The sequence below is a fragment of the Pezoporus flaviventris genome, unplaced genomic scaffold (genome assembly GCF_033815535.1).
Source record: "Pezoporus flaviventris isolate CSIRO_AGI_PZ_B2104156 unplaced genomic scaffold, CSIRO_AGI_Pfla_v1 ptg000015l, whole genome shotgun sequence".
NCBI lineage: Eukaryota > Metazoa > Chordata > Aves > Psittaciformes > Psittacidae > Pezoporus > Pezoporus flaviventris.
In genome coordinates, this window is record NW_026892563.1 from 26,953,552 (window position 1) to 26,978,821 (window position 25,270).

The window sequence follows — 25,270 nt, forward strand, 5'->3', positions numbered from 1 at the left end:
TTACAGAAGGTATACACCTTGAATGATGAAATTTATATTGCAGTTACCTAAGGAGCACTATGAAATGTGTTAAAAATTGCAATCCCATTTCATAGTTTGGTGTGAATTAATGGGGTTCTTTGAAGACATAAAATGCTGTGCCTTCTGATGGGGGAAGCTGAAGTCATTTCCATGTTTTATCCTTCTCTATTTTCATCTAAAGCAAGGGCAGTGTTTAAAACTGCAGACTTGTGAAGTACATAGCTTACTTTTTGGAGATCTTAATCCCTGCCATGGTGAAGTGTTTCAAAGTGCAACTTTTGCATTTCTCTTTAATTTTCCGAAGTTCCAAAACAGGGCTCTAATTGTAGCTTCTGGCCTTATACCTCATGTGCTTAAGTCTCTGAATCCCACTATTTCCGTGGTACCGGCAATGTTGAACTGCAGTGAAAATGTTAATGGTTTATTCCAGTTCACTGCTAGATCTTGAAGATTTATGAAGATTTAATAGTTTTTGTATGTGCAGTATGAGATGGCACCAGGACATGAACATGGGCTTGCATTAGAGGTGCAGATGTCTTGCCTCTTGCTTTTCATGAGCTAGTGGTATTAACTGAATTTGGCCAGCTTTTTATGGTGAAAGCATTGCCAGGAATATTGTATAATAGCATTACTTTTCAGATATATTATTTAAAGGTGCAAACCAAATAGAGATGCAGGTGTTTAGTTTATAAAATAAAATTTGTTAATATCATTACCTATATGACTTTCAATTTACAGAAGCCATGCAGTGTTTATATTATGAAATGCTGGCTTTATTATATTGAGACTAGAACTGTATTTTCAGATGAGACTTTTAAAAATCTTCTTTACATGTTCTGTTCTCCTCTTGTGTACTTCTCTTCCTGAGTATTTTTTTCTGCTTTGATAGGTCTTCAATCAGGATATATCCTTAAATAGTGATATATGAATGATAGCAGTGTAAATCAAAAGCACAGTGACTATTTTGTAGTTGCATGCATCTTTTGACTTGATATTTTGTTTTCTTCTAGTAAGTATTGTCCAGCTGGATGTGTGATTCCTTTTGCTGATATTTCAGGCACTATTCCCCACGGATACAGAGATGTGAGTAAAAATACTGTGGTCTCATGAGAGTTTTGCTAAAACACGCAGTGTATAATTACAAGTCATTTATAGTTCTTCATGTTAGTTCTGTTGCCTGGATTCTGGAATATATTCCTCCTAAAGCTGAATAGCATGGTACTTGGTTTTTGTGCACAGCTGCTAAGTGCCCAGTGCTTCAGATGTTGCCATCTCAAACAAGTGATGTGGTAGAGACACTAAGGCCTGCTGAGAAAGGTGGATCAATCAAAATAATGTGTTATACTTTCTCTTTGGTTTTGTTGGCTTTCTCAGGTTGGGAAATTCAGATTTAGAGAACCAGTTCTATTAATGATGCCATCTTGGTTTTGACAACTGTAATGCCTCTCTAAACAGAGGGTCACAGTGGTTTTCTTAATTTTTATTTGCAGCGTGAAAGATTAACTACTATTTATGCTTGCAAGCTATGAAACCATTTTCAGAACAGAGTTAATGCTGCAACATTAATAGTTCTGTAAACAGGAAATTAAAATCTTTAATAATGTACAGTTTGCTTAGAACACTACAAAACCCTATATAGTGTTTTTCTGATGTAAGCTTGTACAACTGAATTAGCCTGCCATAGGACTGGAGGGAGTTTGCTTTTTTTAAGTGTTTTAAGAATTTAAGAATTTTGCTAGTAATCTAGTAAAAGATTACATTAAATTTCTTTGCTTAAAATATTCTTTTAGGAAGCCATTAGATTTGACACAGAGGAAAGACAATTAAAAAACATTAATAAGCAAAAATTTTAATATTAAATATGAACCCGAAGTGCATGTCTCTGATTTTGTTTTCTCAAACATCAAAATCGTAGGATACCTATTTAAATAATTACCCATATGTAAAAATGTCATGTACAGCATAACTGTGTTACATGTTCTGGTCCACCGCGAGTTCTTTCTAAATGGCTGTGAGGTAATTTTTGTAGCTTGAGATTGATTCTCTGCCTAACATATTGGCAGCATCTGTGGGACTTACGCTTTTTGGGATTTTTTTTTTTTTTTTTCCCAAAATCTGGGAAACTGTTTTCTATGGAGGAAAAAGGAAACTTAAGGAAATAAATGTCTTGTGACTTTTCATATACTTCATTGCTGTTAAAGGGCAGAGAATTTCGCAGAAGTCAGGCTGTGTGGAAACAAATCAAATGGTCTGGCCCTTTACACCAAATTCCAGATACAAACTCTCATGCGTCTCTTCTAAATGATAGCAGTTGCTTGCTACTTTAAAAAATACCCTAGATCTTGATTCCTTTGTGTGCGACCCCAATGTCCACAGTCCTTGAGGATTTGGAGCTCTCATTGCTGACATTTTCTGGTGAGCAGGGAGAGGCGAGAGCTGCATCACTGCTCTTATTTCCAGGGAACATAGGAAAGAGGAGCTGCAGCACAAATGAGACAATTACATTTATTTAGAATGCTTTGGGGATATTTTGGGGGTGGGGAATAGCATTAGAGTTTTTATGAGTGAATATACTGAGGAGAATTATGTTTGGAAAAGTCTTGGTGAGCAAGGTTTTTTTTGCTGGTTAGCTTGAGAGATATGGGCATCCTTGCCTGCTGCACCGTGCAGTTATTTCTAAAGAAGCCACAGTGGATAAAGTTGTTTTGTTTTTAAAATAATGTGAGAAAGAAAATCATCCATGAAGCCTTCCTTCTGTGGAAAGGACCTGCTGATTCCTTTTGTAGCGGGACTCTACAGCACCTAGTGGACTGGTTGGCAGAGCAGTGCAGCAGATATGTTTAGTAGCAACAGCTACCAGTGGACTTTGTTTGCTCTCAGTGGCACAGGTAGCCTGCAAGCCAGGGAAATGGAAGTGCCACTGTGACATTTGTTAGTGGATCCAGGCTAACAGTTTTCCAGTGAGAGCAGAAAAGGACAGGATGTCCTGCAAAAACTTTTTGTGTAACTGATGTCCATTGACCTTTACAGGCTAGGTAATCAGCTTCTTTAGAAGGAATTCATGTATTTAGTGTGGGCTTGTGTGGATCAGAGTGCTTTGTGGTTAAACCATGAGTTAAAAAATATAACCTATCAGCTAACAGCTACAAAATCTGCAATGCATCACTCCTTAATTGTGAGGAAATAAATATACTTTCAATGTGCTTTCTATTAAAAAGTTGCCTATGTATTTATATATTCAACTTCTGTTGTCTAACATAGTAGATTTATTGTAGGCTGAAAGTCTGGCTATCTGGCATTTTCAGGCTCAGTCACCTTGCTGTTTGTTTGAGCTTATTTAATTACATGAGTTATACTCCAAATACATCTGGACAAGGATGCATTGAAATGTAGGACCTTCTTTTTATGTTTTTATAAATTCCATAATAAACTGAAGATGAATGGTTTCTAAATAATGGAGATACGGTTAAATAAGAACAGTGTCTTAATGTAATAATAGCAAAGACTATAACTAGACAATGTAGCATTTACAATATACAGTGTAGTATTTTAACTTATTTACAAATCAGCATTGCATTTTCTTTTTCTCTTCAAGTCATCATCACTTTGTATGGCTGGTATTCATGCAGGCGTTGTATCAAATACTCTGGGTGGCCAAATTAATGTTGTAATCAGCAAGGGCATTCCATACTATGAAGGCTCCCTGGCTAACAATGTCACCTCAAAAGTGTGAGTATATTTCCTATCTTCTCCTTATATGTAGCACGTGAGGTCGTGGTAGTGTCTAATTGTGGAATTAATTTCAGCTGGTGGAGCTGTGTATTCCATGGACAGGTTTTCTTCTGGAAGGTTCTCGCAATGCTCTTTTGCTGTGGTGTGACTCTTTTATCACATATTTTAACCTCTACACCATAAAGATGAATTTTCCAAATTCTGCAAGGGGTAGTTTGTATCTTCCAAAATGCATGGCATGACCATAAAGTCCTAATGCTCTGTGGAAATATAATAATTTAACAACAACTTTCTAGCTGCAGAGAAAGAGCATGTCATTTTATCTCAAAAGTCCCAGGAATTAAAGCAATCAGAGGAGATTGGTTCTTGTTATTGTGATTAGTTTAATTTAAAAGGGAAGCATTTTAATGAAGTCTTGAGTTTTTCTGGGCAGGTGTTTGTTTGAAAGCCTTTAAGTCTGATAATATCACTGGGCTAGATTTCAGTTGGAAAGGTGTCTGTACTGAAAGTGCTGCCAACTTGGTGATGGGAAGTGTTACTTTAATTGTGAAGTGCTTGTTTAGGCATTTCTGCATAGGTTTCAGTGGCAAACATTAATGCAAGAAAAATAAACTGAAGAATGTTTGTTTCATTTTCTTCACTGACTACCACAGAACCCATCTTCTTTTGTTCTCTGCAGGGGACTGTTATCTACTGGTCTTTTCACATTCAAGACGAGCGGTAAGCATTATCACATGTATTGCATGTTGATACTTTCATACAAATTTTGTGAGTAGAAATAAGTAAGTGTGCAGGTGTTTTATTTCTTAATTTTTGCTTGTTAGACTTTTTTCCCTGCATTCCTCACTAATGTGTATTTTTAATTAACTTTACTTCCTCATTTTGATGATTAATCATCTCTACATATATATATATATGTATAAATTAAACCTTGCTTATTTGCAGAAAGAGATTCTTTCAGGTTATGTTCCTCTCTTATAGTCTGGTTTAAAGTGACTCCTATACTTTAAACATATTGCTAAATCCCATAAAAATAAAGCATATTGTTAATCCTAAAATGATTCCTCAACTTTTTCCATCCTGTTTTACTTTTTATCTTCCCATACTATTGCAGATGAAAGCTATAGATGAAAGAGATAGATTACTTATCTCTTGCTCAGGAAGGGCATCTCTTGGGCCCTTGCTCTGTATGTAAGTTGTGTTCCTTCTTGACCACCGTGTTTTTTCTGAAATATGTACGAGGTTGCTGATTGGTATAACAAGTGTTACACCAAAGCCTTTTTTAGGTCTTAACTGCTTTTCATGTTTTTACTTTCTAGCAATTTCCCTGGTTCATAAATAAATTAGCTGTAGTTTTCTAAATGAAAGGTAGCTTTTCTGTAAGTCACTTCTAACATCTATTCAGAGATGGCATTTAAAGTATTGTGAAATCAGTGGCCTTTCCTTAGTTTCTTTAACTAACAATATAAAAAAACCTTAACAAAAGAATTTTGTCTGTTTTTTGTAAGAATAAAGAGCAAAACAAAAAAGAAAGGGGGAGGGGAATCATACACATACTCTTCAAAAGTAAACAAATACTTTCCCTAATATATAAATAAAAGAGATGCTGAATGGGGATATATAAGCAGGAATCTGATGGGCAGGAGCGTTTGGAGATGGAAATGTATACAAACAAGACATAATGTTCAAGTAATTTCTCTCCCAGACCCCTGTAAGAGCTGGAAGAAGGAATTGCATGTCTGGTGACCCTATGCATGGAGAATATTAAACACAGTGGTCGAGGCAGGGTTTATTGGTTTTTGGTTGTTTTTTTTTTGTCTCTCAGAATGTGATCTGATAGTGTATAGAAAAGGAAGTAAATGGCCTGGATATATGAAGAGCTAGGACAAAATGCTGAGCTAGACTATCTGGATTTCAGTCACACATTTGAAAAATTATTGAATAAGATAGAGACGAGGTACAGGTCTAGATTAAAATTCTTGTGTATTTGGGTGGCCTGGGAGTTTGCTGAAGGAGAAAAAGAATTCCATATTATGTTCAAATGAGGTTTATCAGAGTGTGGTGAAGTTACTCATGGGATTCTTCTGTAGCAGTTGACTTCATGACTTGGTACAAAATAGAGGAGTGTGTTATTAATGCTAGAGGTATGGCCAGTGCAAAGGAAGGTGAAAGTTTGTACAGGAAAACTTGGCTGACTTTGAGACTTGAGTAATAGAAATTAATTTAAGAATTGCAGAACAAAAAGTATAAAGTTGGGTATGTAGAGACTGGCATTTCTGCTTCAAATCGGCAGCATGTTAGATGGAAATGACAGATGAGGGAAAGGATTAGTGAAGTGCTAATGTAATCATGCGTTGTAGGAGGTTATGTCTAGTAGAAACAACAAACTATAAATGCTATCACACAGGATATTGGCAAGGCTTTGTCTGGGATCCAGTGGCGCTTCGGGTCTGCCACCTGTACTTCCTTTGAGGCATGAGCACCCGACCTTGATGGAAAGAAGGGCTGCAGGGGCACCTCCAGGGGGTGGGGGAGCCAACAGCAAAGGGGAAACCATGGGTTGGTTGTTCAGGCTGGCGTACTGAAGGCAAAGATTGTTCTCAAGTGATATGTCTGGGGAATACACGTGTGAAGGGAAAACTTGTCACTACAGAACAAGATTTTAGCAAAAAGAAAATGGGATATCAAATAGCCACAAGGAAGTTTAGCCAGGAATTTAGGAGATATTTATTAGCCATCAGCAGAACGTGACATGGGAAGAAACTTTTAGTAAGAATAGTGACAGAAAAATACAACTGATTTCAAGGATATGTTTGAGCTCAAGGCCAGGATTATGACAACAGCTTCCTACATGCTATGGTGTATTGTTCAAATTAACATTGTGATACCAAGGTGGGTTTAAAACCCAAAAAGTTCTGTGACACAAAAAAGAATGATCAAGTCGTCTGTTTCCCATCTCTTTGTTAATCATACATGCTTCTAAACCATGACACCTCCCCTAGAGCTTCTCGTGTAGTGCTCTGTGTGGATGGTAACTGAGAGAATATCCACATGCTCTTGAGCAGACATAAATCATAGAACAGTCATGACCCCAAGTTTGCTTCCAGCATCACTGTTAGCAGAAAACAGTGTGTTTTGTTGGTAGTGTTATTATGGAATAAACTTAGATGGCAGTTTAATATTTGCATGTAAAGTCTTAAACTCCAAGCAGGTGAAATCATTGAGTAACTTGAATTTTCATTTTGAATCCTCTTTCTCTCTTGCTCAGGTTGCTATGGGACACTGGGGATGGAATCTGGAGTAATCCCTGACTCCCAGATCACAGCATCGTCTATTCTTGAGTGGCCTGACCGAACAGGACAAATGAACATCTGGAAACCTGAAAATGCCAGACTAAAAAGGGTTGGTCCTCCCTGGGCTGCTTTTATCAGTGATGAACATCAGTGGTTGCAGATTGACTTGAATAAAGAAAAGAGAATAACAGGTAAGTGAATCTGATCTGGCTTTTAAGCAGCATTCAAAAAGTTTGGTTACTGACATCCTTTTTTCTAGTGCTTGGTCTTAGGTAAACTCCAGGTGATGTTTAATTATAATTACAGCAAAGTTGGTTCCATGCCCTAGCTAATACACTGGACCCTGGAGTTGAACAGGTGGAGTTTCATAGTAGAAAACACCTCTTCCATCATAATTTTTTGAAATGTTTCCTGTGGTTTTATTGGATCCTTGATGCTTCCGTGCTGTCTCCTTGCAGGTGCAAATCCATATCCAGTCAGTCCACTGGTACCTTTGATGCAGGTGTACTGCCCAGCACGGCTGTAGTGAATCCAGTGGATTCAACAGTGGAATAGGAGCAGATGCACTGCAATGTGAGATAGGAGCAGATGCACTGCAATGTGAGATAGCAGCAGAGTGAATTGGCTTACAGGCTCCCTGTCACCTCCTTGCCTGAAGTGGAATTCGGGCTGAGAGCTGGGGATGGTGGGCACCTCGCCAGTCTATTGTGCTTTCCCTCAGCAAATGGACCAAACAGTGCAGACCGATACAGCCAGAGTCTGGGTTAGGCTCTGCTCCTTCAGAGCAACTGTGGTAGACCATGACTCTAGGAGAGACAACTGGAGGTGCTGTTTCCCAAATCTGCTCTGAATGGTTTGCTTCACGTTTTGGGAGTTGAATAAGCTCACGGTTTCCTATTCCTGTTGATGGCAATGTGGTCCATGGTGAGTGCACTAGGCAGTAGTGAAGCACAAGGCATTTACATTTTGGGTTTAACCTCAGGGGTAGCCTTAAGTAGTGGCAGTGCAGCTACTGTATCTTCCGTGTTGCCGGTAGCATCTTCTGTTTTAATTGTCCAGAGGTGATTCAGTGTTGTTAATGGGCATGTTTGCAGTCTGACTTAAATCAAATATAAAGTGACTTTAGTAGAGTGCTTCATAGAGTCCCAGGCTTTAAGACTATTGTGAAACATCCTCCTTTGATAAGTTTGTCTCTTTCTTAAGTGCATGAGTTGGTCTCTAAGCTCAGCTGCACACTGCGCTATTAGCAGCTTGACTTCCTGTCATTAAACAACTTGGGTTCGCCAGCAGCCTTTGTTATTACCTCCCTGGGGACTGCTTGGATTTTACATTACTCCTCTAATTCCTGTACTAATAAGCTTTTACAAAACAGCTTTCCTGTGTGAGTCATTGTGTGGTGCTGAAGTGTGGGCTTTAGGAAGCTATGGTTCTTTCAGTGGTGCTTTGTGGTTGGCAGTACAAAAGCAGTGAGGAGCAGTACTGGATACAGGAAGTGGGCCATGATCAAATGAGCAGGCTGTGTGTATCAAGAAATAGGGGAAAAGTGCTTAGCAAGGTTGTTTCATGAGAATTGAAATATAAAAGTAAGTAAAATGACTGTTAAGTTTTAGTCACTGTAGAAGTTTCAGACCCTGGCACTTTGGATAAACTTTTTGAAATGTAACTGGGCCAGTGGAGATTCCAAGTGTGTAGCTCTGGATTCAAAAGCTGATCTATTAAGTTTTACAAGCTGGTACCCATTTTTTGTCTAATGGAGCACCTTTATTTTCACAGGTATTATAACTACTGGATCAACCTTAGCAGAGTACTTTTATTATGTCTCTGCGTACAGAATTCTGTACAGTGATGATGCACAGAAATGGACAGCATACAGAGAACCTGGCATGGATAAAGATAAGGTAAAAATACCACACACTTTCTAGGTATGTTCTATGGACATTTCACGATTCTAAATAGGACTAATTCTGGTAAGGTGAGGAAACATTAAATAACTTCCCTTTCCATGTAATTTTGAATTATAAATGGCATCTACATAGAAGAAAATATGCAAATATGTAAGAATTTGAACAGTCCTGAAATTCAGAAATTATTAGTATTTGGGCATGAGAATATTCTGTGCAAGAAACTTCTGTTGTCAGTGGTAAGCTGACTGGTAGTGTGTCCCTTTTAAGAATAATGAGATTTCTTTCAAAAGAGGTAGTATATTTTAAAATTAAGGCTTACTTTCTTATCCTCTTGTGGTTACAGAATAAATGTTAGGGGCTGTATAATTTTATGTCTTCTATCAATCTTGCTTTTTGACCCAACCTGACAAAGTTTTTTCCTTGTATAATAGAACAGCCCTTGCAGAGCGGAGTTTTCTTAAGAAATGGAATGGCATGTTCAGATTGAAACTGCTTTGCTACACAGAAAAACTACCTGATGTTAGTGGCAAGATAATCTTATCTTCCCTGTGTTTACAGTTTTGCAGTATTTGATAGTAAAAATGAGAAGATTAATGTCCTATGTGGTCTTCCCCATGGTTTGGGGCAGATTTTCTTGAACAGATGGAGAGGTTTCTTGGTAATCTGACTGTAACTTCATTCTTTTTCTTAAAATTCTTGGATGTAATTTACCTTACTTCCATAGGCCTGCCATACAACATACATGTAACAGTAACCTAGTAACTTTTTAGAAACTGGGCTTAAGCTGGTCTTTAGCTGTACTTGGTTTTCTTCCCTTTGCTGTGAGTTAGAATGTTTCAAGGTATAGGATGTAGCATCCTATGGTGAAGTGAAAGGTTGAAGTATCTTTTTGTTTGTTATATTATGAGGTTTTTGAACCCTAAACTTAACCATAGTAGGAAGCTTCCCTGAGAGAAGACTTTACTGCTGGGGCTGGTTCATCTCCTCGAACCTGCGTGTGAACAAGACTTAGTATGAAGTATTCAAGGGGGGAAAAAAACCCCAAAACTCAAACCAAATCCAGGTCTTTTGCTAGTTTCGGAGTGCCCTCTTGTGACCGTAAAATATAATCTCAGCTTCAGCTTGTGAGCTGCCCAGATCTATTGAGGCTTCTTGTTTAGTTTCATTATTTTCTTAGAAAACCTCTGCAGCTGTTGCTTTTTAGTTTTTTTTTTTTTCTTTGTTTATTTGAAGTTCATGAAATGAAATACATTGTGGAGCCTGAAATTGCAGGCAAAAGCTCTTCTATGCACTCTTTGTAGTGTTAGGTACAACACATGAAGAACTAACCGTGCATACCCAGTAACTGCCAGCTGTAGTCAAATGGCAGAAAAAAAGGTTCAGTCTGGTTGCTTAGGCTTCAAACTAGTGAATTTTTCCTCTGTCTGACATGATCTTGCTTGACGCAGGTTTGCTTTGAATGCATGTGCACACAGGCTTCTCCCTTTGAGTCTTAAGTAATTGCACACCACACCAACCAGAAGGTGCTATTCCCTGTTTTTTTGAAAGATACTTGAAATTCCTAACACTGTGTAGGAGACCAGAAGCTTTTCCAAGGTTTTTGTGTAGCCCTCTTTGTAATAGAAGCCTGTCAGTACTCAAAAAAAGTTTTTCTTAAAATTTTCATGTATGAGAAAAAGAATAAAATGCTTGAATTGGGGGAAGTGACAAAACAAAGCTGCAGTGTTGGAAAAGTTTTGTTTGACAGCACAGAGGCAAACAGGAGAGAGTTTGATCATAAATGTGATTTCTCATGAAATACTTGCCCTGTATTGAGCTCAGAAGCAAACTTTTTTATGCAAAAATAATTAAATGAACAAAAAATACCAAGCTGCAGGTAAAATTAAGTTACTATCGTTAACACCTGACATCAAAAGCTTGACTAATAAAAGGCTGGAGTAAAGAACTGCTTTACTGTTACTTTCTTGAAAATTGCCCTTATTTAGGGGGAAAAGTGGCTCCAAATTGGAACCTACTCTTCCATGGACATACAAACTGACTGCTTTGTATTCTTATTTCCAAAACAACCTCAATACACTTGTCCCTGCATTCAGTCTGCCTGCGTTCATTGCTAGTAAGTGTATTTAAGAAGACTAAGCTTAAATTCAGAGTGGGACAAGTATGACTGAGAGCCATAGAACCATAGAATGGTTTGGGCTGGAGGGGATCTTAAAGATCATCTAGTTCCAGTCGCCTTGGCAGGAGCAGGGGCACCTTCCGCTAGACCAAGCTGCTTAAAGCCCCATCCAGTCTGACCTTGAACTTGAACACAGTGTAAATTGTAAATCTGTGATTGTAAATCTGCACTGCAGTAGGCTGGGAAAGAACGGAGACTATATACCTTAAAGGCAAATACAAGGTATTTGCCTACCTAGATTTATAGTATCATGAATGGGTCAGCAGTTAGTCTGATAGTGCTGCATTTGTATGTATTGATACTTACAAATGAAAATGCTGGTTACTAATTTCAGATGTAGAATCTCCAATACACTCAGACATGAAGTACTGCATTTAAATTACCAAATGATTTATTTTTCCATGCCTAACTAAACTGAGGTATGTGTCTATTTGATCAGCTGGTGCTTGAAAAAAATGCCTGTGGAAGGACAAACCAAAATTCTTAGGCGTAAGCAACAGTAATGGGGTGGGTGTGTTTTTTGAGAATGGAGACACATCATGTATATCGGGGAGCCCAGGCATGAGCTAGTGCAGTTGTGTAACATTATGTTTGTCTCTTTTTTTTTTTTTCCTTTCTTTTCTAGGTATTTCAAGGGAACACTGAATTGTACCAGGAAGTTCGCAACAACTTCATTCCACCCATTATTGCACGCTTTTTTAGGATTAACCCCTTAAAATGGCACCAGAAAATTGCAATGAAAGTAGAACTGCTAGGATGTCAGTTTAGCATAGGTAAGGTGACTGAAAACCTTTCAACTGTGCAAGACAAGCAGTGAGATAATTTGGCAAATATGATATTGGGGGTATATTTTAATGAGGAAAAAAGTACATCTTAGCTGCCTAATTCTTTTGTAACTGACACCTCTGAATTTCTTCAAAAATTATTACACTTAACCTGGAAAAGAGCTCATTCAGGTGTGAACTAGGTAATTTAGAAAACTGATGTTCCAAAAGACACCAGTCAGTTGCTTTCCATGTCACTGATTCACATGGGGGATGAGGTTCCTTGTTGTATAATATGAACAAAAACCTTTAGAGCAAACTGTTGCAGCTGTCTTCTCCTGCAAAGGAAACATGGAAAACTAGCAACTCTAATCACTTTTTTATAAAACTCTTTTCTTCTAAAGGCCGTGCTCCTAAAATCACCCTGCCACCTCCACCTCAGAACAAGAATGATAACAAAAACAGTGAGATCAGTGATGACATCATTAATTCAGTGAAGACTTCGTTGCAGACAGATAAAACAACTTTCACACCTGAAATAAAAAACACTACAGTGACTCCAAGTGTAACCAAAGGTATCCACAGTTTAGCAGTAAAAGTGTTTGGGAACTCCTTACAGTACCCTAGCATATATTAAGTGTGCTTTCTGAATTTAAATTTTCTCAACGCTTAATAGATGCTAGCAAGTTACCAGTCTTTTCTTTTTAATATTTACCAGTTTTTAAAAAAATTTAATATTTACCAGTGATAAAAAATGAACAGTTGCATACTGTATGCAGAAACAAAACTAATCTAAGTCATTGGCCTGGTTTCAGCTGGTATAGTTAATTTTCTTCCTAGTAGCTGGTATGGTGCTGTGCTTTGGATCTGAGAACAGTGTTGATAACACAACAATATTTTAGTTTTTGCTAAGTAGCGCTTACCTTGATCAAGGACTTTTCAGTCTCTGATGCTCTGCCACTGAGGAGGAGCACAAGAAGCTGAGAGGGAGCAGAGCCAGGACAGCTGACCTGAACTAGCTAAGAACCATATATATCATAGAACATTATCAGTGTAGAAACTGTGGGGAGTTGGCTGGTAGGTTCTGATTGCTGCTTATGGGCTGGGCACTGGTCAGCAGGTGATGAGCAATTACACTATGCATCACTTACGTTTCTTGGGTTTTATTTCTCTCTCCCCTTTTGTTGTTTCCCTTTTCATTACAATTATTATAACAATAGTAGTAATTTAATTTATTAAGTTTTTCTTATCTCAGCCCATGGGTTTTACTTTCCACCCATTCTCTTCCCCATCCCACCAGGCAGGGAGTGAGCAAGTGGCTGTGGCAAGCTAATTATAAGCTGGGATTAAACCATGACAGTCGTATTAAATATATAAATTCTTTCTTTCAAAACTTGTTCAAACCAAGTTCAGCTTTTAATTGCTGAATAAATTTTGTCAGGAGAAGTGGAGACTCGGAGTTAATCAGTTTTAACTGTTTCATTATTCAAGTTGTTAAATTCTTAGGACAAAACACTTTTGACATAGCTAATATTTTATGGAGCATGAAATTCAAAAAACGCCATCTAGCAGCATGTTTTTTATTATCAAAGAAAATGGTCAGGAAAAGGAGCAAGATCACTGCAGATGAAGGCACTGGTGACATGTCCTTTAGATGGTAGGGGATAGTCAGACCCAGCGTGGACTGCTTCTGTTAAGGTACTGTAGTGTTTACTTCTTGTAGGAGGTTCAAACTTCAGCAGTTGCTCTTGATTTTCCTTGTTAATAATAAAATATATTGTTCTAACACAAACACCTCACTTACGGTAGAATGTGTTGATTTTGATGACAAACCTTGCAAAAATAGCAGCTGTAGAAGAGCTAGATGCTAATGACATTTACACTGGGAGCATCCAGCAGGGTAGCTTAGCTGGGGGAATCTGGTGCGATGGATGCTGTGCATGAACACTATGTGCTTTACCCAAGTAATTTGCAAATTAAACACTGATTTATGAGAAGCTCTTCTGTCTGACACAACTTAATTTAATGGCTTTCAGATGTGGCATTGGCAGCAGTTCTGGTTCCAGTGCTGGTGATGGTCTTCACTACTCTGATTCTTATCTTAGTTTGTGCGTGGCATTGGAGAAACCGGTAAATGACAAGATTAATGAAAGTGCTTTAAATGAATGTTAGCGTGGTGCGGGGAATGCAGTGCTGCATGTATTGCTGTGGGAGCTACACGGTCTGCCCTTGTGGAAGGAGTTTGTTCAGAACTGTATTCTCTGTGACTCGCAAGGGCAGTGAAAATAGCTTTTTGTAATGTTCTCCTTACAAGTGCTTTTACTGAAAACTGGTTTCTCCAGTAGCAGCACTGGTGATGGCAAGACAGGTTACTGGTGCTTCTGTGTTAAATCTGATGACCAGCTACAGCCAAGGTGATAGTTGCTGAGTGTTAATTAATGCACCTTCTGATAAATACATGAACTAAAACATCTCCTTTTTCACAGCAAGAAAAAAACTGAGGGCACTTATGATCTACCTTACTGGGATCGTGCAGGTAACGAAACAGTTTTCTGAAATCCTTCACATTTTTTGTTTGATATATATTTCAGATAGCAGCAACACTGACAATTTCCACTAGCAGAAGCTTCTCTAATGCTAACTGATGTGGGCCTAGTGAGCACTGAATTGCTATTCTGGACAGACTAAACTGCTTCAATTCCCGGGATTATTACTGCTCTTCCCAGAAATAGAAAAATGCTTTGTCTTCTGCTAGAGCTTACAGCTTCAGATCTCCTTTAGGAAACAAACTACAGAACCTTTTAATTACACACGAGGGGAAGAAGTAATTTATGAGAATGTCTTTCTACATTTGATAATCATGTATTTGGTACTTTTTTTGTCCTGGAAAAAAAACTTTCATCTTAGTGTGTAAGGTCTCTCAAGTTTTGTCCATCTTCATTGCCATATGAAGCAAGTGGGGTTGTCTGCAACCCCTTCTTCGCATATCTTCCATCCTACTGTCTTGTGCTCCATTAACTTAAGATCAGACAATTCCACCAAGCAGCACTTAGCAAGTGTCCTGAGAATGCTTGTGCTACATACAGCTTGAAGGGCTGCTGCAGCACTTGGGGTTGTACTGTCTGTATGACCAGACTACACTTCCCTGTCCTTATGGTGAAAGTTTCCCCAAGTGTGCTTGCTCACTGCAGTTTTAAGTAGGCCTTATCCTTTAGATGAGAAACTTTCTAATGACCTTATTTTTATTTATGACATGTCTGTTTCTGATAGGTCACAACACTGTTGTCTCAGACTAATAGGCTCAAAGTATCTTGTATTTAAGTCACAATGATGGACATGCCAGGTTTTTTTCCTATTTGCTTAAATTTAAATGTTCAGGATGGAGATCTGCTTAAAAGCAAATCTGGCAAAATCCACTATCACAATAATGTTGCTGAGCTTCTCTGTGGAACCTCTGTCTGCCCCCTCCAATCAGGTACCTCAAACTTTGTTAAACGGTGTTCTGCAGTTTTGAATCTCCCATTTCTTGGGTTTTACCTACAGGATAGTCTCTTACAGCTGGAATGAAATGTGTTAATAGACAGCAAAACTAGAATGGCTGTGGCTGCTGGGGGGAGAGATGGGGGAACCTAACACAACCACCACCCCTTCCCTTCTCTCAAGGGAACATTCATGACCACAGTCACACCTTTTTGTTTCCACTGAAGTTAAAATCCTTTTTATTCAGGTTTTTGCAGATATTCACTTATCAACTATTTTTGACAATGTGAGTTAGAAACAGGACATTAATAGCAAGAAGCCACATTAATTAAATGTACTCTTGAGGTTATAGCTGAGATTTATTGAAAATTTTACGTAAATATTCAATTTACAGATTGGAATAATGGCTGACTTTAGTATTTGCCGTGTTGTATTTTATGAGTTTATTAATGTGATGAGTAGCTCCAGCACTGCTGCTAATGGACGTTGGGGTGTGGGCTCACTAGACTGCAGCAGTTCTACAGGCATATGAATGGGGAGCAGTCAAGCAGGCTGTTTGGGTGAGAGTAATGCTGTTACCTCAGAAAATGTTAAAATACCTTGTAACCTGGGGTTATGCAAATACTGGTAATTGCTGTAGAAATATTTTAGCAGCTTAAAATACAGTATATATGCAGGCCTGGGTGTTGTTTTTCTTTAATCCCTGTGAAGGATGGTGGAAAGGAATGAAGCAGTTTCTCCCAACAAAGTCAGCAGAACATGAAGAAACGCCTGTACGCTACAGCAGCAGTGAAATAAGTCACCTAAGACCAAGAGAAGTCCCAGCGATACTGCAAACAGAGTCTGCAGGTACATTTTACTGGTTTTGCAGGCCAGGAAACAAATAACTAACTAGACATGCTAAAAAATGTCAGAAACTGACTACATTTAATTATTTCCCATTTGTTTGGGGAAACAGAGGAAAAATGAGTAGTTCTGTTGGTAAGCACACTTAAAATGCAGGCTTTTTCAAAGCTGTTTGGATTAATTGACTTGAAGTGTTGTAAATAACACTTTCTCAAGTTAATGCAGTTATTTTACCTGTATTTGGTCTTAAGCCCCATAAAGGGTTGAAGGATATTTTTCATGCACTGGAAGCAATTTCACCTCATTATTTTTATGCATACATTTGAATGTGGCACTTGGTTCCCTACACCTATTGTATGGCTTATATAATTCTTTTGATCTAGAAAAGGAGGAGTTCCTGATAATGGCATGTGCCCTTCCCCTGGTGAACCAGTCATTAGGGGAAGATGAATGACACTGCCATTGGTTCTGTGCTTACATACTGATGGTGGCAGTGTGCAGGCATGCGGGAGTTATGGCTTCATGGCAGGGAGAATTACATAGAATAATAGAATAGTTAGGGTTGGAAAGGACCTTAAGATCATCAAGTTCCAACCCCCCTGCCATGGGCAGGGACACCTCACACTAAACCATCTCACCCAGGACTCCATCCAACCTGGCCTTGAACACTGCCAGGGATGGAGCACTCCCAGCTTCCCTGGGCAACCCATTCCAGTGCCTCACCACCCTCACAGTAAAGAATTTCTTCCTTATATCCAATCTAAACTTCCCCTGTTTAAGTCTGAACCTGTTACCCCTTGTCCTGTCACTACAGTCCCTAATGAAGAGTCCATTCCTCTTTCTATGTGATCTGTTTTTACACAGCTAGTGGGTTTCTCACTTTTCTTCAAAAAGGTGACTTTGTTTTGAAGCAGATTTACAGCATGGGAAATTGCAGCTCACAAGGGAAGAAGTGTAACCTGAGAAATTGGGATATTGCGGCTGTCCCCAGTAGCTTTATCTATTGGGTGAAATGTTTCCTTTTTTCCAAAGCAGTTACCACTGGCAGACAGACGGATCACTGACTGGATCTAAGATAACAATGTCTGTGATGCTAGTGACTGATAGGTTGTATTTAATGTAATGTCACTGCAAAAAAATAATTCCTTTAAGTGTGTTTTTATTTTGTTTTGCTGGGGTTTGCAACACAGAGTATGCTCAGCCACTGGTAGGGGGACTTGTTGGCACGCTTCATCAGAGATCCACCTTTAAACCAGAGGAAGGAAAAGAAGCAAGTTATGCTGATTTGGACCCTTACAGTTCACCCATCCAGGAAGTTTATCATGCCTATGCTGAACCACTACCTATAACTGGACCAGAATATGCAACTCCCATTATCATGGACATGTCCAGCCATCCCAACGTACCTCTTGGCATTCCTTCCATTTCCACCTTCAAAACTGCAGGGAATCAAGCTCCTCCACTGGTTGGAACTTGCAATAAACTCTTATCTAGGACAGACAGCACATCCTCAGCACAGGCGCTGTATGATACACCCAAGGGGCAACCAGCGCCAGGTACCACTGATGAATTGGTGTACCAGGTACCACAGAGTGTGGCCCATGCCACTGGGAGTAAGGATGAACTCAGCTCATGAGTAAGGTAGAATGATGGCTTGCTTTTAAAAGCCAATTCCATAAAGCTGACAGTTACACTTTTTAATTGCATTGTTTTGATTTTGTTAGTCTTAATACAATGCTGAACCAAAAGATGTGATACTCAAGGTCAGGAAAGCTGGTAATCCTGCCTTTCCTGAAGCTGTACGTATAATTAATAGCTTGTCTCCTGTAAAACCATGGACAGTTTTATTACTACTGTACAATTGTCTGTCAGACATGAGAGAAGAACTCTTCAAGATTAGCTTCAGTAATTGATAGATGTGAATGATAAATTGGGAGAAACAGTTTAAAGTACAAAAGCCAGTAATTTCTTGCTAATGGTACTGTGGAGGGGCGGGGGAGTTGATGGGACCAAAACCCAAAGCTTCTAACTTTCTAAGAGCTATATGTAAGCACTGTAGTGTCTAAAATTCATTTTACTTTATTTAATGCCTGTATAACCTTGGACTTCAAAAATTACTGTCAGGACTGATGGCAAAAATCCTGTTAACTTCATGGCGTAACAGGGGTTTGATTCTGAATTAAGTTATTTCAGCTTTTGTTCACAGGATTAGGAATCATCAACCGCATGTTCCTCAGAAGGTTCCCACCATTTTCATTCACCTTCCAGAACTAGAACCTGCTGCCTCTACAATCTGTTTTCTGCCTCATCTCCTTAAGCCCCTCAGTCTTGTTCCTTCCTAGGGAGCCAGGAGACATAAAACCATACAAGCAAACTGCATGGCAACTGCTTTTACATTTTTCTACTAAGTAAAGGCTACTCTGAATAGTGTCTGCCTCGAATTTAGGCTTCCCCGAGGGTCAGTGTGACAGAGGTGTTTGGGGTGACCAAATTTATAAAGGTTTCCTCTGTCCCCCAGTCTGCCTGTGCCAGAGTATGTGTTTCTGTGTGTTAAGATGTGAGCTTATATACAAAGAAAGATATGTATATAGTTTTGTGAGTGCTTAAGGAAGCACGCAAATATTCTAATGGTGCACAGTTTGTGTTGTCATACACACATTTAGCACATATGGTATGTTTTACCGCAACTGAAAAACTTTAGCCTTAGGGCTTGTCTTACGATTATTCTTATTAGAAGTATAAAAGATTCCAAAACATTTACAGAAGAACCAGTACTGTTCCAAAGAGGGTCTGTCCATTTCAAAAGCATTACATGGAATTTGTATCCTTCGAATATTCTCTGCTATGAAAATTTGGGGTCAGTCTTCCATTTGGGGTAACTAGTTTTAGCTGGGTAAACATGAAAAGAAAAGAAAACAATTTGAATGTTGTATTTGCCATTTTTTATCTTGTTAGAAACAAAGCACAGCTTTTGAACCTAAGTAGTAGGAAAAAACCCACTATAAAAATGCTTTATTTTTATGGTAACAGCACAGTTGGGAGGATGCTGAATTAATTTATCATGCGAAACCCCCGACATACACATCAGCCCAGTTTTATGGACTCAGTGATTACTCTTCGTTTCTGTACAGTAATTCAAGTCAGCCTTACTTAACACCCTGGGTCCTTAAATCAGGTGGAGAAGAATCAAATCAAAACTCAGCTACTGTTCAAGAAGGCTGCCACCATTGTCTTACACCAGTATGGTATCCTACCTTATCACTTAAAGATTTGGTTGCATAGAAGCTATTATGTAAACTCAGAAATCCAAAATGACTTGTTGCCTGTTATTAACACCTAGAATGTGTTACTACATACTCTGTGTTGCCTTAAAGCCTAATTCTACAATTCTTTGATCATTCTCATTCATTGAGAATTATTTTCTGTTTGTTTGTTTAGAATTGGGTGTCTTAAGCCTAAATGTGAATGTAAGTAAGGGTGGTATATTGGACCCATTCATGAAAAAGCAATTCCTTCCTAGGAATTTGTATTTTGATGATAGCACAACTTTTTCTGCTTGATAGTGCTAGTCTGCAGTCTTTCTTTGTCATCTTGCCTAAACAGGTAAGTAAGTGTTCTTGTCCATCAGCAGCAACTATGACTTTGAAATTATCTGAGCTGATTTTATTTGAAAGGTGTGACATATTCCATTCAAGTTAAGAAAGCATTGCATTTTCAAAATGTACCAGGCTTAGGAACGTTAATCTACCATAAAAATAAATGGATGTGTTTAAGTCAGTAAATAAATAACGCTCTTGGATTTAGTATTTTCTGTAGGCCAGGTACAGTAGAACTGTGGATATACTGTAGGCTAAGATGGTGTCAGAATTGAACAGTTTATCTACAGGGGCTTATTTTATGAACAACCATAATGCAGTTTCATTATCTGGGCAGCATGAGCTGTTAACAGGAATGGGTGTTCTTAAGAATTTAAGTCCCTTTTTTGAAAGAAATTGGTCCCAAGCTTTGCTCCCTGCTGTCAGCTTTGAAAATGTTACCTGCTAGGGTTAACCAACTTTGACTGTGTAATGCCACAAACTGTAAACACTGGTTCACAAATGTAACTTGTATGACACATTTCAGATTAGACTTCTCCTGTGTACAATACAAGCAGAGGTGCATTTAATGGGTCTCTTTTTTACATGTGAAGACATGGATATCAAATGTATGTCAATCTTGTTTGGCTTGAGTATTCTCCCAGAATGTATGTTCTTACCTCAGCATGTATTGTAGTTGCTCAGGATTTGTATATGTTGCTAGAACTTAGACTGTATAAATAGTGAGGGGGTTTTATATGTATGTTAAAAGTATTTTAAATAAATTGTACATACGTATTACTTGGTATGTTTGCATTTAACACCCACCCTGTATCTAAATCACCTTTATTTTGGAAATGCAAGGGTAATTTATGAGTTACCATATTACAATAGGGTTTATGCCCTGCCCCCAAGAGTGACCTTATACCATTTCCTGTCAGCCATCCACAGAGGATGTGCTGATCCCTGCTTCATCTGCCTGAGGATTAAAAGCAATAAACTGACACTTATCAGAGCCCTCCTGTGGGCTGGAGTCTGCTGCAGGGGCAAGTGGTATTGACAGGAGAGAGCTTCCCTGGCATTGCCTGCTGCAAGCAGAATGTCAGGTCTGGACTGCTGCGTGACAAGAGGCTGAGACACAGCACAGGCAGCTGTCCTCTTGTCAATGTAATGAGAAAGTTGGGCTCCTGTCCAACATAACCCATTGCTTAAGATGCAGACTTCCCTGCCCCCCAGTCAGCACAGCACCAGTAGAGGGACTGCTAGCTGATTCTTCAACAGAGCAGGGCTACTTCCCAGTTACTGAAAAGAAGCTGCTTTTGCTTGCAAAGCTTTCCCCTGCTTGATCTTAATTCTAGTACTGCTAAATGGCTTAGTCCTCTGCTTGTCAAAAAAGCTTGTCAAACAAATGTAATATCACAAACAGACATGTCCAGAAAATGTGTGCCAGTGTGCCTGCAAGCATCCCTGCTTTAGCTGACCAGTGTTCCAGATGGACTGTTGTCAAGTGGAACAGCCAGCTGTGTAACACAGAGCACTTACTGCTTCCTGATCTGTCTCTGCATCTTGCTAAACATATATTGTGAGTGAAATGCAACTTAGCTGAAATAGTGCTGCTTGGGCTGGCCACCTTTCTGTTTTCCACATCACAGGTGAGGGAGGGGAGTTAAAAACCAACTGAAGCAAAACTATCTAGATTTCTGAAAATCTTTTAAAAAGCAGGAACCACCCTTCTTTTACACACCTTAGTGTGCATAAAAGTCTCCTGCCATACTATTTTTTATTACTTTCCCACAGATTTTGTACAAAAATAGTGAAAGACCATGAGAAATGCTTAAGTTAAAAGAAGTATTCTGTTCACTACACAAATACCACAATATTTCTACAAAGAAAAGTTCCTGAAAAAACTTTTGTGTTAATAAATGAAATTTGTCCTTCACCCTAAAAGTAAGTGTTCAGCATTTGTATCGTTTGTGTTCTGTTCTGAAATATAACATAACATACCTACTTAACACTTATAGTAAACTCTCTTCTCCAGTACTGGGCGATCACAGCTCTCTCATTGCAAGCTTGAAGAAACTCCTGCTCTGCTAAGACACATCAGATGTCTCTGTGCATTAAGACTTCAAAGGAATGCATACTTAGAATGGGTGATGCTGACCTGTGAGGACACTAGCACTAAAGAATTTTACCGTATACAGTAGTACAGTGAAAGTCACCTTTAGAAATTTTCTGTGCCAATTTTTCCTTAGATAAGTCTTAAAACAGTTATGGATAGTGTAATCAAGTATACCATGGTTCAGCTTTGAGACGCACAACAATCACTTTCATGAAACCAAATCATCAGTAACCAAATTCTGATTTTAAAATGACATACAAAGCTTGAAGCTGATGTCAGTTTTCGGCACAGCCAGAAGTTTATACCAAAAACTGTCTCTGCTGTCATGTCAAATGGAAAGAAACACTATTGTTTTGCATACGACACTGGAAGAAAGATTCCTACTTACATTCACATTTAAATGGCAGAAGACTAGAACAGCTTTTAAGTGTAGCATCTGCATGCTGAACGTACCTAGAGTAACTACACAAATGGCTCGATGGTCAAATTACAGTAGAATCACAGTCCACCTTAATAGTGTTGTGATTCTTTTGGCTTTTTTACCTTTGTAAGTAGCTTTAAGCAAGACAAAGTCTAAAAAAGGATGCAACTGAAGGAAAGTGGAAATCCACAGGTCAGGTTTCACACTAATACAATGCCACAATATATAAAAATTATTTATAGACTATTATAAAATCTTACATTATTTTTGCAGTTCACTTGCCTTGCTCCTCAACATGCTGCAGCTTCACAGGGTTTTGGCACCAATGGTCAGAGTGCCAGAAACCATTTTGCTCAGGAAGGCTCCTTCATATGAACTATTCTACTACTTTAGTCTTTCTGAAACAAAGGAAAAAAAACAACCTTGGATTTTACTAGTAAAACAGAATCCATGCTTTACGCATCAAACATCTGATACACATCTAAACCAGTTGATACAAAGGTATGGACAGCTAATTAAAATATTCCCTTTCAGTCGCAGGAGGTCTATCTCTGGCCATTCTGTAGTTTTACTTTATAACCTCTCAGAAGTAGATTCAAAAATACGGTCTGTATTGCTGTGCCTTCAGGAACTGCATGAAGATGATTTTTTTGTCTGTATCAAAAAAAAAACCCAAAGGCAGCCTTGTAACTGAAAACAATGCTTTGTCACTCTACCCAGCTCTGAGGTAGACCATACCACTTATTTACTTGCATGTTTAATTACTTGCATGTTTAATTACTATAAGGAGAAATTGCCAAAAAGTAGGATCCGGTAATGAAATTAAGCTAATGCTCTTGTAAGGAAGAGTGGTCAGACTTTTGGTTTAGTATCTTACCTGGAAAGCAGGATGCCCAGCAGCACAACTGCCTACTACTGCTGTGGCTTACTGGTACTTCCACAGTTAGTAGTGACCCATTCTCTGTGTCTGGAAACTGCCAGAACCCTGTTGTAGCATCTCCAGGCACAGGGAACACAAGGTGGGCTGTGCCACACTGCCTGGTCACCTTCCAGCACCAAAACAGGCACTCGGCACCACCACACACTCACTCAGGGAATCATGCAAAAGGTTTCATTTGCTACCACAAGAAGTTTCAGCAGTATAAAACCCACTACCTGTAATCAGTGGAAGATCTTGCACCAGTGATTACTTCATTTCACATCAAGCTAAAAAACAACTTTCAGCATTCATCTTACACTGCCTCTTGCACACTGGGAATTACTTCCTTATGGTTGCTACAAGTTCTTGCATTTTTTTTTCTGTTGTATCTGTAGAAGCACCGCTGCTGCTGTACACAATATTATAACACAGGTGTTAGTTCCCCCTGTAGAGGAGAAACTGCCTGTGGATGGAGCTTTTGTGTGGAAAAACTGTTAACTGATGGAAGTATTTTGCTGTGAAAGGACATTAGCTCTTAACATGTAAGATACCAAGATCTAATACATACAAAATATTCTCCAAGTATAAACACTTCAAAGAATGAAAACTAGAGCATGTGGAGAATTAGAGCTATTCTTTCCTAGAAAGTAGCTGAGGTTTCTGTTTTTCCAGAAATCCCTGACTATGAGAAAGCAAACCAGACACCTGAGCTGTTTCTCAGCATGAGCAGTCGTGATTCCACATTATTTTACTTACATGGTATATATTCATGTATATCATGTTTCTTATGAATCTGCTCAGGAGAGGAGAGCAGGTGCAAAAAGGTTCAGTGGAACAACTGTCACAGTGCACAGTGTGACAGTTTTGAAAAGCTGGTCACGGTCCCTGGCCTGTCAATGACCGCAAGATTTCGCAGGCCTGTTTTCAGTGGAGGTTTGTAAGATGTAATTGTTTAAAGGGTAAACCTCATTTAAACAGTTAAATGACATTCCTTAGTTGCCAAAGTCATGTAAAGCTATCTGGTTTGCCTTTCATGAACTAAAAAGACAAGAGTTTTTGATGGCAATTATTAGGAACAAATAAGGAATGGCTACAAAGAAAACAGAGCAGACGGAATTTCAAATAATGAGGACCTTTAACGTAGCAGGTTTTGTAGTTTAAGAAAATCAAAAGGCAGACAAGTTTCACACATACCTCTAAGAGGCAATAAAGTCATTAAGAGCCTGAGCAAATAAACCCGAAAGGGCAGTAATATTTTATACTCCCTCATACTTCAAAGGAAGCAAAAACCGAACCTTACTTTTTAACAGTCATCTATGCCCATAATGAACTCAATGTAAAGGAAAGATGAAAATTGGACAAACCACTGAAAAACTCCTCAGTACAAGTAAAAGACCTTAAAACTGGTGTGGACCTTCGTACAAAACACACTATAAAGAAACTGACCAGAAAGAATAAGAACAAAGGCCTTTTACAATTATCTATGATTATCTGCATTTCAAATTCTACCATTCAAGCTAAGATAGGGTGCTACAGAGACAACAGGCTCCATGCAGAGGAGCAGACAGGTACCACCACAGCACAGGTATGGCAGAGACTTTTCCTACAGGCTAGAGGGTGTGAAACGAGGCAGCACTAAAACCAAGCCTAATAACTAAACTGAATCCTGACACACCACAAGAACACATGGGATTTATCAAGTCTACTTGTTTTGTCTGAACTTATGATTCTCTCCTCTTTAAGTTACTCTATTTATTTTTAATTGGAAAGCTTTTCTGCTCACTGTAAGTAGAGGTCCAGTGAAATCTATCACAAAGCCCCACCCCACAGTGAATCCTATCATAAAGCTAGAGAATTTCCATGGGAATTGAAACAGGAACTTATAATTTACAGTCCTTGCAGTCTAGCAGATAACAGTGCTAGACAAACAGGAGTACATACAGATGTGAAAGTAGTACCTGTCTTAACTGGCATTTGATGTATTGTTCAATCTCATAACACAGAAATGAAAATGTCTGAT

General features: G+C 38.7%; 1 protein-coding gene across 1 annotated transcript in view; it reads left to right on the forward strand.

Moving 5' to 3' along the window:
- The window catches only part of DCBLD2 (discoidin, CUB and LCCL domain containing 2), a 46,615-nt gene extending 26,334 nt beyond the window's left edge, over positions 1–20,281 (forward strand). The window contains exons 5-15 of the mRNA XM_061453883.1: positions 1,032–1,104; positions 3,617–3,750; positions 4,433–4,473; positions 7,022–7,237; positions 8,820–8,944; positions 11,752–11,899; positions 12,295–12,465; positions 13,927–14,020; positions 14,377–14,426; positions 16,082–16,219; positions 17,407–20,281. Of these exons, the coding sequence (XP_061309867.1) occupies positions 1,032–1,104; positions 3,617–3,750; positions 4,433–4,473; positions 7,022–7,237; positions 8,820–8,944; positions 11,752–11,899; positions 12,295–12,465; positions 13,927–14,020; positions 14,377–14,426; positions 16,082–16,219; positions 17,407–17,852 (1,636 nt within the window). The 3' untranslated portion in view covers positions 17,853–20,281. The remainder of the gene's footprint in view (positions 1–1,031; positions 1,105–3,616; positions 3,751–4,432; positions 4,474–7,021; positions 7,238–8,819; positions 8,945–11,751; positions 11,900–12,294; positions 12,466–13,926; positions 14,021–14,376; positions 14,427–16,081; positions 16,220–17,406) is intronic.
- Positions 20,282–25,270: the final 4,989 nt, after the last annotated feature.